We start from the raw sequence: 15,721 nt of genomic DNA on the forward strand, positions 1-15,721 counted from the left end.
TAGGTTGTGTTTTATAAAAACAGTATTCACTTCTACACCTCCTCTGACCTTCTGCCCACTCCCCTCAAACAACCTGGGAATTTGTTTAGTCTAGTAAATACATATTAAAAATTAACTGTGCATTTGTTGTAGGAAGAAATAAATAAAAAATTGGAACCAATCACAAAGACTTTACTTTTAGGGAAAATGACAGCAAATAAACATAACATAAAGCAGTTTCTAGTCAGAGCTAAAGACAGAATAGAGAATTTCTGACTGGAGTAGACAAAGTCTTCATGGAAGAAGTGATATTTGGGGAGACCCTCAGGGATTTCACCACTGAAGGCAGTTGCCTGAGCTGCCTTCCCATCTCTGTGCAAATGTCAAGTTTTCTGAAAGGCCTCCTCTGACCTCCCTGCCACAACCTCCTTCTTCCTGTAGCCTCTCTGGCTTCTTGACATTTCTATGTGTGCTTGTCTGTCTGTATTCCAGGTCTCCTTCTAGAGTCTGAGCTTCCTGAGGACAGGTGCTTTGCCTGGCATACAATAATTGCTCTTTAAGAATTTGATAAGTGAATGGAGACCTTTTTTCTCTAGGATTTTTATAGATTTGGCAAATTTATCAGCTCTCTGTGACCCCGTTGACACATTCTTTAGAAACAAGGGGGAGATTTTCTTGCCCAAATGTAGCTTCCTGAAGTCTGCGACTAAATAACAAGTGTTATGAAAACAAATCATTATCTCTCCTAATCTCCCCACCACTTCACCCTGCAGATCCTCCTTAGGAACTCACTGACTACACATAATTTGGGGTGAAATTATTTCTCAATTGTGTGAAACCTGCATGTGTGCCCTGGTTTCTGATATACAAGGACACTGCTGGGCAGGCTGCTTAACTTATGATTCCCCAGTAGGAGTTCCACAGATTGGCTCTGAAATCCATCATATTTCTTCCTATAAACCAGAGGTCACCCATGCTGATGCCTACAGCACCCAGGAAGTGAACCTAAATGGTGTGGAGAGCCAGGAAGATGTGGGGTAAACTGGAAGGTTGAGTCTCCTGAAGGAGGCAGCCACAGTTTAGCTCAGGACCATTTTTCTCATGTGGGAATGTGGATCCATTTTTGTCAGATCTTACGATGTTCAAATGAAATCAGAAACACAGATTTTGAGATTAATTTCCCCAATTTTTTAACATGGACTACTAATCCTAAGAGCGGTACAGCACTATACAGTCCAAATAATGGTGTATACAGGTTACGACCTCTGCACTTCATCCTGACCCTCCCCCCCCAAAAAAAAGGGGAATGTCTGAATGTTAAGGGGAGAGAGAAAAAGATAGAAAGAGGGGTAAAAGCCATTTCATAGAGAACTCCCATGCTTCCCTGGAAGTACCCAATGGTGAACAACACTGTTTCTGTAAACCTCTGGGTTTTTTCAGGATTTTATCCTAGGATTTCAGAGCTTACTAGTCTTGATATTTGAAATGAAATAGTGTACTTTTAGGCCCAGCAAATCCCATCTTATCGTTTACGTACCTTTAGTAGAATTTAGCCATCAGGTACAGGCATGGCTGTAAAATGCTTGACTGACTTAAAATTTTAGTACAGTTACTGGAAAGACTGTGACAAGAATGTTGAGAGGTTGTGCCAAGTTGCATATTTGAGAGATGCCCAAGCCGAGGCCAAGAGGTTGCTGCTCCTAAAATACCCAGACAAATGGGTGTGAGGCATTTGCATGGAAGATTTCAGACCGTTTGCTGTAAGGATTGAATTAACTAAATATGGTCAGTTCTCCAAACAAAGTAGCTAGTTATTCAGTATGTTTTGGTCAAGGGCAGGGGAAAAAAGCAGATTAAGAAAAGAAAATACACAGCATGCATGAGGCTGTTAGCATCTCTCTCTCTCTCTCTCTCTCTCTCTCTCACACATACACACACACACACATATACACACACATTTACATACACACACACACATACACACACACACACATACACACACATTTACATCCCATATGTACGGTTATGTTTTTAGCCAGACAGTGCAAGTAAATTCATTTGTCAAGTTCTGGATAAAAGGAATTGAATTGAATTGATTTCCTGACTTAACTTCATGAATTGCTGTAGAAGGTATTGATGGGCTCCATGGAAGCAGATTAAAGCATTGCTAGCTGGAGGGCATGTGTTAAGTACTTGGAGGAGTACAGAAATAAATAGTTGTGGTACCTTACTTGTCAAGGATCATAGAAGAGCAGATTAGATGGAGTAATTTATTCTGGCCATCACACTTGGAAAAACTTCTTGGAAGAAACGGTGTTTAAACTGAGGCTGACACAACCAGAAGCACTTTTCAGGCAGGGATAGAGGGAGAGGGCAAAGGATAGGCATACAGCTTTTCCTTATTTTCTAGTCTCTGATGTGTAACACCTGTGCTTCTTTCTTTTGATTCAAAGAGTCACTGACCTGGGAGAACAGACAAGCCCTAAGAAGTAGGATTCTGCAAGCTAGCTCAGCAACATGTGGCATTTGATGGAAAATTCATAAGCAATGGACATTATTTAATTTTGCTTTTCTTGTAGAGCATGTATGGTAGGAAGTAATATGTCTCAGTTTTCCACTAACAATAACTATGCACCCCTGATAAGTCCCTTGACTTTTGACCCTTGATTCTTTTGTGTGGCTCCCCCTTAGGATTAAGTAAATACAGGACCAAACTAGAAATGCATATGAAAATGTTATGATGAAAATACTTTGCAAACTATGGAATGTTGCACACATGTCAGCTGTAATTTTGTTATTTGCTTATCTTTGTTATGTGTAATCTGATCAGACCAGAAAGCTTTGTGACTATTGATGATAGTTCGAGGACTGGTTCAGTAACTAAACTTCACTCTAGTGTGATAGATTCTAAGATCTGTTACTGGTTTTCTGAGTGAATGAATATAAATATTAGGAGTCAGGGCCTCTGGCAGGGTGGGAGAACATGAGTTGGAAAAGTGTAGAAAATCGTGGAGCTGTTTAAAGGATTTTTCTCCACATTTCTGGTTGAAAGATTGGATCATATCAACAGTGGAAAGACTTTATATCCTTAAGAAAATACATAAATAAGTCCAGCCTAATTGAAATATCTTTAAGAAAAACTAGCGTATCCTAATTCAACATAGTAAATAAAGAAGGATTCATTTAATTTGAAAAGAAAAAGTACCCTAAAGTTAGTTTTGTATAAAAGATGGTGGGATATTTTCATTCAATTTCAAACCATCTGCAGCCTAGAGATAGAGTTAGGCCCTGTTCAAATTCTGGTTTGAAGTATCATCTAAAATAGGCTAACTTTTCTATTCTCCTGAATATGTTATCAAAATTCCTTGAGGTTTTGAAGCTCTATTCTGAAAACATTTTCTCTGAATTCCTTGTTCAAGCTGACATCTCTATTTTATGAAAAATTTTTGAGATAGAATTAAATCTGCTCAAAGTCTTCTTTCACCATGCTCCTGTGGCTATAGTATGTCTATTTGAAATTTTAAGTACAGTGTTCTAGGAGTACATCTTAGAGCATGGGTCCCCAGCTTTACATAATCAGAATCATGTGAGGTGTTTCTTATAAGTGGAGACTGTTGGACTATACCGCTGGAAGTTGTTTTTTTTTCTCTCTCTTTTCTTTTTTACCTCTGGAGGTTCTGAAAAGCAGGTATAATAATTACTTAGACTCTTCCAGGCATTCTGATGCTGTTGCCCAATGACACAGAATTACGCCCTGGACACCTGCTATACGTTTCCTCTCCCTGCCAAAACCCTCCCCAAAACTGAGCACCTTTGTAGTAAGCATTTCCAGGGCCTTGAAAATAAGTTATACATAGTTACTGTTAAGCTTTTTTTAAAAAAAAATATTTGTTTTTTAGTTTTAGGTGGACACAATATCTTTATTTTACATTTATGTGGTGCTGAGGATTGAACCAGTGCCTCGTGCGTGCTAGACAAGCACTCTACCACTGAGCCACAACTCCAGCCCTTGTTTAAGGTTTTAAAAAAATCTTCAGGACACACACATCTTTTTTTTTTTTTTTAAGTTGTAGTTGGGCACAATACCTTTATTTTATTTTTATGTGGTGCTTGAGGATTGAACCCAGGGCCTCGTATGTGCTAGACGAGCACTCTACTTCTGAGCCACAACTCCAGCCCCAAATCCTTTGGTTTTTGAAATATGAATTGATGAACAGAATTTTTATCCCTATCTAGCCATAGGAAGTCTATAGGTCAGCTCTGGAATAAAAACACATTTATGTCTAAGTAGAGTGGAAGCTTCTTTTCTTTTGAGGTTTATCTCCCTTTGTGAAACCTTCCTCATGCCTAGCCTCGCTCCATCTCCCTGTCCAGGAATATTAATGTTCCCTGTCTTGGCTACCTGTACATTATGTGCATTGTCACGTTTCTACTGTAGAATTTGCCATGGTGTGTTCTGCCTACCTGGGCTCATCTGCTTCCTCCCTCCTGTGTGAATCTGCATGCCAGGAAGGAAGGGATCCTGTTATTTATCTTTGAAACCACAGTGTCTGATACATTATAAACACTCTACAGAACTTTTTCTTAAACATGCTGATGATGTTCTCTGTTTTCCCCTCAGTTCACGGGCATCCCATCCCAGCAGAACTTCAACACTATCTTTTTTTCTTTCTTTTTAATTAATTATTTTTTTTAATTAGGTATATATGACAGCAGAATGCATTTTGATTAACACTATCTTTCTTAATGATAAGGACAGCAGTAATAATGGCAAATAATAAAAATTGTTTACATAATTAGTGCTGTTCTAAGTGAATTATTTTTACTTAAACCCCTTTTACCAATAAGAAAACTGAGATGTAGAAAGGGTGGGTAATTTGGACCAGGGGCTCTGGCACTCTGTGGCTGAGTCCAGCTGCTGACCCAGACAGTCCGACTCTAGAGCTGTGTTCATAATCACCACATTGCCTGACTTTGCCTGGCATTGCCCCACTGCCTGTCTTGCACTCCCCTATTTGCCCAAGATCATTATGAATCCATTCCAGAGAAATAGCAAGACCCCTAGTCAATCTGTTAACCACTTATTTTCACTGACCTTGTCCCACAAATTCATTACTGGTTCCTATATGAAAGTAGTTTGGAAATTTTAGGTAAGCAAAGTTACAATGTTTCTTTATTGCAAAAATCAAGACCTTGCCCAGCAGTGGTGCATGCCTGTAATCCCAGCAGTTTGAGGGGCTGAGGCAGGAGGATCTCGAGTTCACAGCCAGCCTCAGCAATTTTGCAAGGCACTTAGCAACTCAGTGAGACCTTATCTCTAAATAAAATACAAAAATGGGCTAAGGATGTAGCTCAGTGGTTAAATGCCCTTGGGTTCAATCCCTAATACAAAAGAAAAAAGAAAAAAAAGACATTTAATATAAAGGTCTTTTGTACATCTCCAAAGGGGATCTTGGTATATTGCTCTTTCTCAAACATGCTGAACTAAAAGAAAAATTACCCCGTGAAATTCCTCTTAACTTTAAGAACTTCTTTTTTTTTCCTTCTTTTTTTATTTTTTTAGTTGTGCATGGACACACTATCTTTATGTATTTGTTTATTTTTATGTGGTGCTGAGGAGCAAACCCATGTGAGGCAAGCGCTCTACCACTGAGCTACAGTCCCAGCCCTTTTGTTTACTGTTTAACATAGTTTGGAAGAAAATCTGGCTAATGCTCTTGTGGAATTCCCAAGAAATTTCTCAGGTCATAAATATTTGGGTAAATCCCTACTTTTGATCCCTTCTTAATTAATATAGGGTGACTACTCATATTTACCTGGGAGAGTCACAGATCTGTCAGTATTTACAGTAAATAATGACAGCACCTTTTAAAAAGCCTCCCATTTGGATGATAAACTGTATGATCACCGTAATCGCAGTGCTTACTTGCCACAGTCTCCCACCCCCATGAAATAAAAGATCCACATCACATACTTGTTACCTTCTCACTATTCGCTGAAGGAGTCTTACTGCTATGGTGTGGTTAGTAACAGGTGAATATCCTGCATTCCTCCAGCACCTTGCCTTTTTATGTCAGTTATGCATGGGATTTTGGACACCTACATACTATATTCTCTCATCACTCAAAAGTTGCAGGTCTTGGGCTGGGGTTGTGGCTCTTTGTAAGTGCACTCACCTAGCACACATGAAGCACTGGGTTCAATCCTCAGCACCACATAAAAAAATAAGTAAATAAAATAAAGGTATCGTGTCCATCTACAACTAAAAAATATTTTTTAAAAAAAGTTGCAGGACTTAAGAATTGCAAGCTTCCAAGTCTTCTTTGCACTGCTCAGTATCTATTGATGTATTTGCTTATCTATTCAGGGGGCTATGGGACTCTTGAAAGGATGCCAAAAATCTAAACAGTTGTTGCCTCTTGGAATCAAGGGTTGGGTCAGAGCTGTGCAGTGAGTATCAAAGCTGAGGGGACTTTTGTGTTTGGGCTTTGGAACAGTTTAAGTAGTGTGTGTGTGTGTGTGTGTGTGTGTGTGTGTGTGTGTGTTTTTCCAGATTAAATTCTAAAATGTCTTAAAACTCCTGAGGTTCTCTGAAAACACAGACCATTTAAAGCCCAGCTGGGTTGAGCTATTATGATTTATTTCCTCATTGAGGGAGACCCAGTCTTTTTTCTTTTCTTTTATTTCACTTCCCTCACCCAGACCTTCTTGGGTCTTCCGGTGTCTTCAAGAGGACGCCTCTTCTCTAAAGCTCGTGCATTATAATATAGTTGTTCAGAGAATTGCTTGGGGCTAGATATTTCTGAGTTCAAATTCATCTCTACCGTTTAACTGACTATATGGCCTTGAAAAAAATGACATTTTGAATCTCAGCTCCTCTTTGTCAAGTGATATTAAATCAGGTAGCACCTCTCAGAGTTCCTTTGAGCCTAGCACACTTGTTGAGCATTATCACATCTGTAACTCATTCAAGCCACACCAACTTGAAATGACTCCCAATTAACAGATGAGAAAACTGAGTTTTGAAGAAATTAAATTGCACCCGAGTTTATAAGCCAGGACCTTTGACTTGGCACAGTTTTCCCCCATCCATACTGTTCTTCCTTGGCTTCCCTCTGAGTCTCTGGTCTCTGGTCTCTGGGACACTTTGGAAGCCCCACAGAAGAATGCTGCCTGAGTGAGCTTGTCAGCTGCTGTGGCTTTAACTGTGGGTTTTCACTCTGGCTTTATTTTTGGTCCATTTCGTTTGCATCTTGCCTCTGTCCCACAGATTTGCAAGGATGTGGAAACTGTTTTTCCTCTTATCTTTTTGTGGTAGGCCTTAATTCCGTTCTCAATGGTCAATTTTCTCTAGGCAAAATATCTTTATGCTACCTGGCAGAATCCTTTGCAGTCAAATCTGTTGCTAGCAAGAGATTCAACACCTTAAAAAAAGAAAATTTTTCTTCTAAAGAACTTTAATATATTATATTTTTTAAATGTCACTGTGGAAAAGGAAATATGACTTCTTATTAGCTAAAGTACATGAGGTCTCTTTTCACACAGCCATCTGGTATTTTGCATATCTCGGTTCCATAATACTTCCAGAGGAGTTAATTAACTTGACCAAATGTGATTCAGTACTAAGGAGCATCAGAATATATTTGAAGTTTAATTTGTTGTGTTTTTTAAACAAATCCGTGGAGAAGGCTGTTCTGGGACAGGCATTATTTGAGACTTTTATGTGGCTCCTGTTCATTGGTCTTTGGAACAACTCCAAGAGGGGTGGATCACTATTCTCAGATTGTAGATGAGGAAACCGAGTCTCCATAATATCTCCGAGCAGTATGGTAGTTCATAGAACCATTAGTTACAGAGAATTTGGATTTATGTAAGGACACTCCACTTTTCTAGAACACTGGGAGAATAAGTTGCCACAGGAAAAGAATACCAGTACACTAAAGATTCATACTTCAGTCCTCTTACTTTAAATATTTTTGATAGAAAAAAATTCCAATATGTGAAGGGAGTGTTTTTTAAGAAGATAAACTCATGACTGTCATATACATACAAATTAGTTGTAGCAAAGATTTTTCTTAAGTCCATTAATAAGGGAAATAGTAAGCTCTTCCTGTTGGTTCAAAGGAGAATCCTAAGACCAATGCATAGGCAAAGAAAATCAGGAGTTGATTGCAGCTAAATAGACAAATTTTATTTGTATCTCTACAGAAAAGAGCCACTTGCAATACTATCAGCTTTTTACAATGCAGAGAATTATAAAATGGCTGAAGGAAATACAATAAGAGAATTCTGGAAGGGTTTGTTAGACAATTTCTCATACTTTACAGAGAAGACCAGTGAGAGGGGACATTTCAAAGCCACCATTTTCTCTGAGCTATATCTTCTTTACTATGTTGTTTTTGTAAATGAGCGTGTATTTTTCTGGAGTGGATGGGAGACATAGAGTAAATTACTTAGCTTGTCACTGTGCTTGTTACTGGTCCTTATTGGGTCAGGAAAATGCATATACATCAAAATGTTCATTCAGCCAGGTGTGGTGGCACACACCTGTAATCCCGGCCGTGAGAGAAAGAAGAAAGAGGATCACAAGTTAAAGGCCAACCCAGGGAACTTAGTGAAAACCTGTCTCAAAATACAGAATTAAAGGGCTGGAGATGTAGCTCAGTGGTAGAGCACCTCTGGGTTCCATCTCCAGTACTGGGGAAAAAAAGGGAGGGGGGTGCGGCGGGGATTTATTCAGTGTCAGGTAAAAAATCCATGATATAGTGATTCTCCCAGGACCACCCTGTGATGTGACAATGACCATCTGTGTGACCTAAGTACAATTTTTGGATTAAGATGGTTGCCACTTATCTTCTCTCTCTGAAGGATAATATTGCTTCCTACTTGTAACTATGGTTGTTGCTTTGACCCTTCCAGAGCCAACCCTCCTTAAAGTTTGTATCTCTGTTGCTCTACTAGCTGCGGCCCTTAAACACCTCTGTCTTCTCTTTTCCTTCTCCCTTCTTCCTTCCTGCCTGTTTGGTTCTTCTCCATCCTGTTGAATTTCCTACTTTAGGCTTTTCAGCAGGGAGGCTGCCAACACAGATGCATTGCCAGCCATTCCCAGTGCTCCTTGCTTTTAACCCCAGTGTAGGGAGGTTTGCTTCTTAGCCTGCTGAGCTCTTGTGAAGGTGCTTATCTTCAGTTTCACCACTTTCTTATCACCAACGCGGCCTTTATTTACTAAGTCCCTTTTAAGTTTGGAGTTATTCAGTTATAAAGAGAACTATGATTTTGCATATTTATTTAAAGAATTTTAATTCAGCCATGTTCTCCAAGTTGTTTTCTTTTCCATCCTTCCAAATACTGGCCATGCTGAATCAAATTTTAAGTAGGCAAGGATTTGCAAAGACATGTGCATCTGTGGTTACCTAAAACTTCCAAGTATAACAAATTTGTTGGGTGAAAAAAAATATGTACTTGCTGGTGAAGTTGTAAAGAAAGTTACTTAGAATACTTCACCATACAGTATTGGCAGATTCTTAGTGGGGATAGTTATGAAACATTTTGTTGATTTTCAGAAAACTTTAGTTTTTCATTTGTTAATATTATTACAAGGCTTTCCCCCCTTTGTTCCCTTCCTTGCACATTTTTTTTCTTGTATCCATGGGTCAGTACATTTTTATCATCAACACTGATCTCTAACTTTATAATCGTTGCTACTAAAACCAGGACTTCCAATAGTACTTTTCTTTTGGGAGTTATTGCTGAAATGGATGATTTGATTAAGTCAGAGAAAGAGGGCAGTAAGGTCACCAGGTGTCTATAAAACAATCTTTTTAAAAATTTGTTTACTTATTTATTTATTTAGTTGTAGTTGACACAATACCTTTATTTTATTTATTTATTTTTATGTGGTACTGAGGATCAAACCCAGGGCTTCACCCTCACTAGGCGAGCATTCTACCACTGAGCCACAACCCCAGCCCTATAAAACGATCTTAAACAGCTTTAACACAATATTATTCTTTGTATTTTTTTAATATATGGCCTCATTTTCATTAGTCAACAATTTATACCTCTACTTCCAAAGGCAAGTGGATTCATCTTAATAGGTAAAAGATTGAACCAGTGCTTTCACCACTTGCCCCATGGGGAACATCTCTGTACATTCTAGTTTCTTCCCAAAACACCCTTTGGTCCCTCCATCAAATGTCTAAACATAATCCAGCCAAAAGCTAGAGGAGACTGTGCTTGATCTTCTACTGCCTTGCACTGTGCTCTTACTTAAAACATTTGTGTAGTTGTCCTGGGATGTTTTCTCTTTATGTACAACAAAGCTTTCTGTTTCAAAAAGCTGATTGATGATGGGAAAAGCAGCCATCCTCTAAAGTGCATTTCTAAATGCATATTCTAAATGTAAACTAAATAATTTTCTCTAACTTGTAAAACAAAAAAACCTGTGTGTTTAAAACTCCCATGTTGGAGGCCAGCACGTTTTCATTGGGAAGTATTTAAGTACAGTAATAGAGCCTCTGTCCTTAGACAACTTAGATAGCATTAGAGAGAGTCAGACAACAAAAAATTTAGGCAAATGATGATTTCAGCAACAAAGAGGTGTGGTGGTTTGAAAAGAACTTAAATGGAGTGTCATTTTCTAATTTACATTTTAAAAATATCTGGTTGCTGTGTGAAGAGATTGAAAAGGGGCTTTTACTGGATGGTATCTATGAAGTTGGAGGGAAATATATAGAATTTAGAGAAGTGAGAAGAAGATAAAATGGAAAGAACCTGATAATGGGCTGAGTAAAGGTGAGGATGATATGGTGGACAGTTTCCCAGGTTTTGACTTAAGCAAATGGCTGGAAGAGAAACTATTCATTGAGATAGTAAAGAATGGAGGAGTGCAGGTAAATGGATAGAGTTGGAGAATATTATGCTAAGTGAAATAAGCCAATCCCAAAAAACCAAATGCTGAATGTTCTCTCTGATATGAGGATGATGATCTATAATGGGGTTAGGGGTGGGGCATGGGAGGAATGGAGGAACTTGAGATAGGAACAAAGGGGATGGAGGGAAGGGAGCGGGGATGGTGGTAAGAAAGATGGTGGAATGAGATGGACATCTTATCCTAAGTACATGTATGAAGACATGAATGGTAACTCCACTTTGTATACAACCAGAGAAATGAAAAATTGTGTTCTGTATGTGTAATATGAATTGAAGTGCATTCTGCTGTCATATATAACAAATTGGAATTTTAAAAAATGGAGGAGGACTTCTTTAGGGGACAGGAAAGAATCAAAGATTCAGTCTAGTATTTGTTTTGTGATACCTACAAAATCACAAAGGAAAAGAAAAATCTTAAATACTTTAGCAAAGCAAGTCTGGAAAAGAGGTCAAGGCTGAGTTATAGCTGTGGGAGTCATGGCACATGGGTGGTATCTGAAGCCATGGGAGTGGATGAGATCACACGGGGGTGAGAAGAGACTGAAGGAGAAAAACTTGGTCCAGGACTAGCTGTGAGATACACCAGGCCTGGAAGGGATCTGGGAGAGCATGTGGAACTGACAAATGAGCCTGAGCAGGAGTGGCTAGTGGTAGTTAATTTACAAGGAAGAAAAAAGTCATGTTTTATGATCACAGACCACACATTGCTGGCCAGAAGCTCTCAGCCACAAAACCTAGTTGGCTCAGAAAAAGCTCTTCTAATGCTGGAAAATAAATTCACTGTATGCGTGTCTTCCTGGTAGATGGGGAGAAAGTGCTCCATCTTCATTTTAAAAGGTGACAATGCTGGAACAATCTAAAGAATAAAATGAAAGTGTGATGTAGTTGCTATGTTTCCAAACAGGGTTTGAAGTTCCTCTGGAATGAATATGAAAGCCTCAGAGATCAGCTTCCCTGTTCTGGTTCTGACTTGGTTGCCAGTAAACCGGGGAATAATCTTGCTTAGCAGGCACTAGATTTGCCTTTACATCCTTGTGCAGGAGGTTGAAGTACTGCCCCAAAGTTTTTGTTTCTTTTTGTGTTTGAAAATAAATGGAACATTGAGATTCAATAAGAAAAGTAGCTGAGAAGAGATGCAAACTTGCAAGTCCAGCCTAGGATGAAGAGTAACACAAAGGAATCTTTTGAATATCTCTCCCTCTAGTACAACACATAAAGTGTGTCCATCTGAGAGACATTGCAGAAAAACCCAAATGGGATAGTGCCAAGTTCTAAAAGATTAAAAACAGAATAACTTTTCAACTTTAGGCAGAATACATTGTTGAAATCCTAGAATTATTTGCTGTATATCTGAAAATGTTTGGGTACCTATTCCTGCATAAGTCAGATTTATTTATTTGTTGAGGTCCATATCAAGAGTTTTAAGGTAAGAGATGGTCCTTGGTCTTCACATAGTAATATTAACTATGTGGGTGCCATTCTGATATAAATTCTTTACTGTGAATTAACATTCTTTTGTAAATCACTGAAGAAATAGGAATAGAAATAGACTACTGCTTAACTGGCAACATTTAAAAGCTTGGAAACCGCCATGAAATTGACTGTTTTTCATTCTTTTTCACTTTCCTTTTCTTTCTCAAAATAAATTTTAGTTCTTCTTCTGCAGTTTCAGTTCATGTTTCAGAAGTTTAAATATCAGCATTTGTGAGGGCGGCACTTCTAGTTCAATCATGAGATTCTTTTTGTAAATATACAAGATTGTGTGTTTATGAATGATCATTAGGAACCACTTTGTAGTTTCCTGTATAGTACTGTATACCTACCATGAGGCCAAGTTGCCAATAGAATATGACTCTTCTTTGTCCCAATTTCACACCTAACATGACAGTTCCAGATTGAGGGAGTCACCCTTCTTCTGAGTCTTCCCGGCTTGGGTTGGAAGGCGTTGCCTTCTTGCTTCCTAATAATGCTAGCCTGTGCAAACGAGAAATAATTTTATATCATTGATGCCCTGACTCATTCCTATCTGCCTGTATTTTTAAGCTTTTTATCTTTTATCACTAAACTTTCCAGCAGCTGGCCTAAGCTCATACACTGGCATGTGCAGTGAGAGCAGCTACCTCTGGACCCAAAGATGGGGGATACACCCTTAGAACAAAAGTTCTGAAGCCTTAGGAGATGAGGGATAAAGCATAGTTACAGAGAAGTGGCTTTCAGATTGCAACATGGACAGAGCAAGGGAAATTGTGGTAAAGGAAAATAAATCTTGATTTGGGGAATAAACATTTTTTGAGCATTTTCACTGACCTGCTCTAAGCTAGAAGCATTATAGATACAACTGTTATTTTGTGTATCTTAAACATTTGTCAAATTAAAAATTAAGATCATTCCAAGTAAACTCTAAGCATCACCTTTTTCAAAGTATGTTTTTCATGTAGCACGTTCTGGTAGCCCATGAAATATGCTATTTCAAAATGTAAAAAAAATGGAAAAAAACAATGAGTCATTTATCAGAAATGGCAAATGACATTGGGCTCTCTGAGGAGTATTTCCTTCCAAAGCCTGACTTCTGGGAGTTGAAATTCAAGGTGGTCAGGATGGCTGAGCTAGAGACGGCCAGCCAGTGTCTTATGAAAGTAGGCTTTTTTGCAAATGTATTATAAAACAGGGCCCTCCCTTTCATCTGCTTCTAAGAATTTCCCATTTTACCCAATATCAAGGCTTTGCCATTTATCTTCCTTTCATTTAAATTAATTTCTTTAAATTGCTCTGGGTTGCCCAGAGGACAGAAGTAGAGTTGACTTTATATTTTAAATCAGGTAAAAACTGCATAAAAACTTACTACTTCATGAGATGTACTGTTTCGAAATCAGAAAGTTATTTTCAAGAAAGTCACCAACTTTATAAAAGAAAGTTTTGACTACATAGCAGAAGTTACAAAATATTTGAGTTATACCTCATGCTGTTAATTCCATAAAAGAGAATCTAATGGCCAGAAATGTAGAAAAAAATTAAACTGATTTTCTTGACAGAGATTTTATCAGTAGATGGGAGGCAAAGTACAAGTGGGAAAATGAGGGGAAAATACTCCCTAATATTTGGGTTTTGATTTGATTCTTTTGTTGATATTTCCTGATCTTTTATTCTCTCTCTCTCTTCTTTAGTGGCCACAGATGTCTTTAACTCCAAAAACCTGGCCGTTCAGGCACAAAAGAAGATCTTGGGTAAAATGGTGTCCAAATCCATCGCCACCACATTGATTGATGACACGAGCAGCGAGGTGCTGGACGAGCTCTACAGAGTGACCAAGGAATACACCCAGAACAAGAAGGAGGCTGAGAAAATCATCAAAAACCTCATCAAGACAGTCATCAAGTTGGCCATCCTTTACAGGAATAATCAGTTTAATCAAGACGAGCTGGCACTGATGGAGAAGTTCAAGAAGAAAGTCCACCAGCTTGCTATGACGGTGGTCAGTTTCCATCAGGTGGATTACACCTTTGACCGGAACGTGTTATCCAGGCTGCTGAACGAGTGCAGAGACCTGCTCCACCAGATCATCCAGCGCCACCTCACTGCCAAGTCACACGGACGGGTTAATAATGTCTTTGATCATTTTTCAAATTGTGAATTTTTGGCTGCCTTATATAATCCCTTTGGAAATTTTAAACCTCACTTACAAAAACTTTGTGATGGAATCAACAAAATGTTGGATGAAGAGAACATATGAGTATGTGAGTTAAGATTGTGACTGATTGTGATTTATTTGAAGTTGGAGCACTGCTGATTCATGAAGGAACAAAAGAATTTTTTAAAAGGTTATACATATTTCAGAAAGACTTTGCCCAATTCAACTGTCAGACATTAATGGCAGTGCTTTCATGAGGTTTTATTGGAAGAAAACATTGCCAAAAGTTCTGGCTAAAAGCTTGTTAATGGGTGAGAGATCATGAGAAAAATGTATGGCTGGTAATGCACATGTAGAGTTATATAAAAGAGAAACAAGTACGGCTCCGAACTTTAAGATGTTTTTAGGGCAGTTATTGGTGGCACATTGGATATTTCTGATATGTACAAAATTACATATTTTGTTTCACTTTTATTCCTTACTATGTATATGCTCTTTTATGAAGCCAAGAACTTTTTCTTGCTGTCATTGCTCCTTTTGAATCAGTTCTATTTTCAGGCCTACTCTTGATTCTTGTGTAATAGATTATGTCATTGACATTCTAGAATTAATTCTGAGGCAGTCATGTTGAACCCTCAGAAAAACAAAAAAATCTCCATATATGAAATCAGAACTGTGGTAGTGAATTAATTAGACATTATGAATTATGTCCAATGTATGGAATATGCTTCTGAAAAAAAAAGTACTTCTTCTTTTGTTCCAACAATGACACTCAAATTCTCAAAAATGTAATGGCATGTTATTGCTTTGAAATGCTTGCTTCAAGTTTCTCTTTCATGTTGTCTTTGAAAGTGTGCTGATAAAAATCTCCATTATTAACGTCCATTTCATGTGTTAGAGACCAAGAGAAAATATATCTATCAATTGGTTTTGATATTGAGGCAATAAAAAAATGGATAACTTTAATAAAGTAAAAAAAATATTCATTTTAGAGATGAACCCAACAAAATAACTTAGGAGCATGTGGGACAAAAGGGAAGAAAGGATGTTGCTGAAGAATATGAGCAGAAAGATGAATGCGTTTTGTTGTTTAAGAAGGTTTGATAAATAAACATTGTCACTTTTTTATTTACCTATGAGGTTTTGATATTTTGTTATTGGCTGTTTTAATGAGTAAACTAA

The 15,721-nt window shown here is 38.1% G+C and overlaps 1 protein-coding gene across 2 annotated transcripts in view; it reads left to right on the forward strand.

Moving 5' to 3' along the window:
• The window catches only part of Tnfaip8 (TNF alpha induced protein 8), a 110,997-nt gene extending 95,326 nt beyond the window's left edge, over positions 1-15,671 (forward strand). For both annotated transcript variants that reach the window (XM_076855886.1, XM_076855885.1), the window contains exon 2: positions 14,076-15,671. In XM_076855886.1, coding sequence (XP_076712001.1) covers positions 14,076-14,641 — 566 coding nt within the window. In that variant the 3' untranslated portion in view covers positions 14,642-15,671. The remainder of the gene's footprint in view (positions 1-14,075) is intronic.
• Positions 15,672-15,721: the final 50 nt, after the last annotated feature.

Source organism: Callospermophilus lateralis, chromosome 5 (assembly GCF_048772815.1).
Source record: "Callospermophilus lateralis isolate mCalLat2 chromosome 5, mCalLat2.hap1, whole genome shotgun sequence".
Taxonomy (NCBI): domain Eukaryota; kingdom Metazoa; phylum Chordata; class Mammalia; order Rodentia; family Sciuridae; genus Callospermophilus; species Callospermophilus lateralis.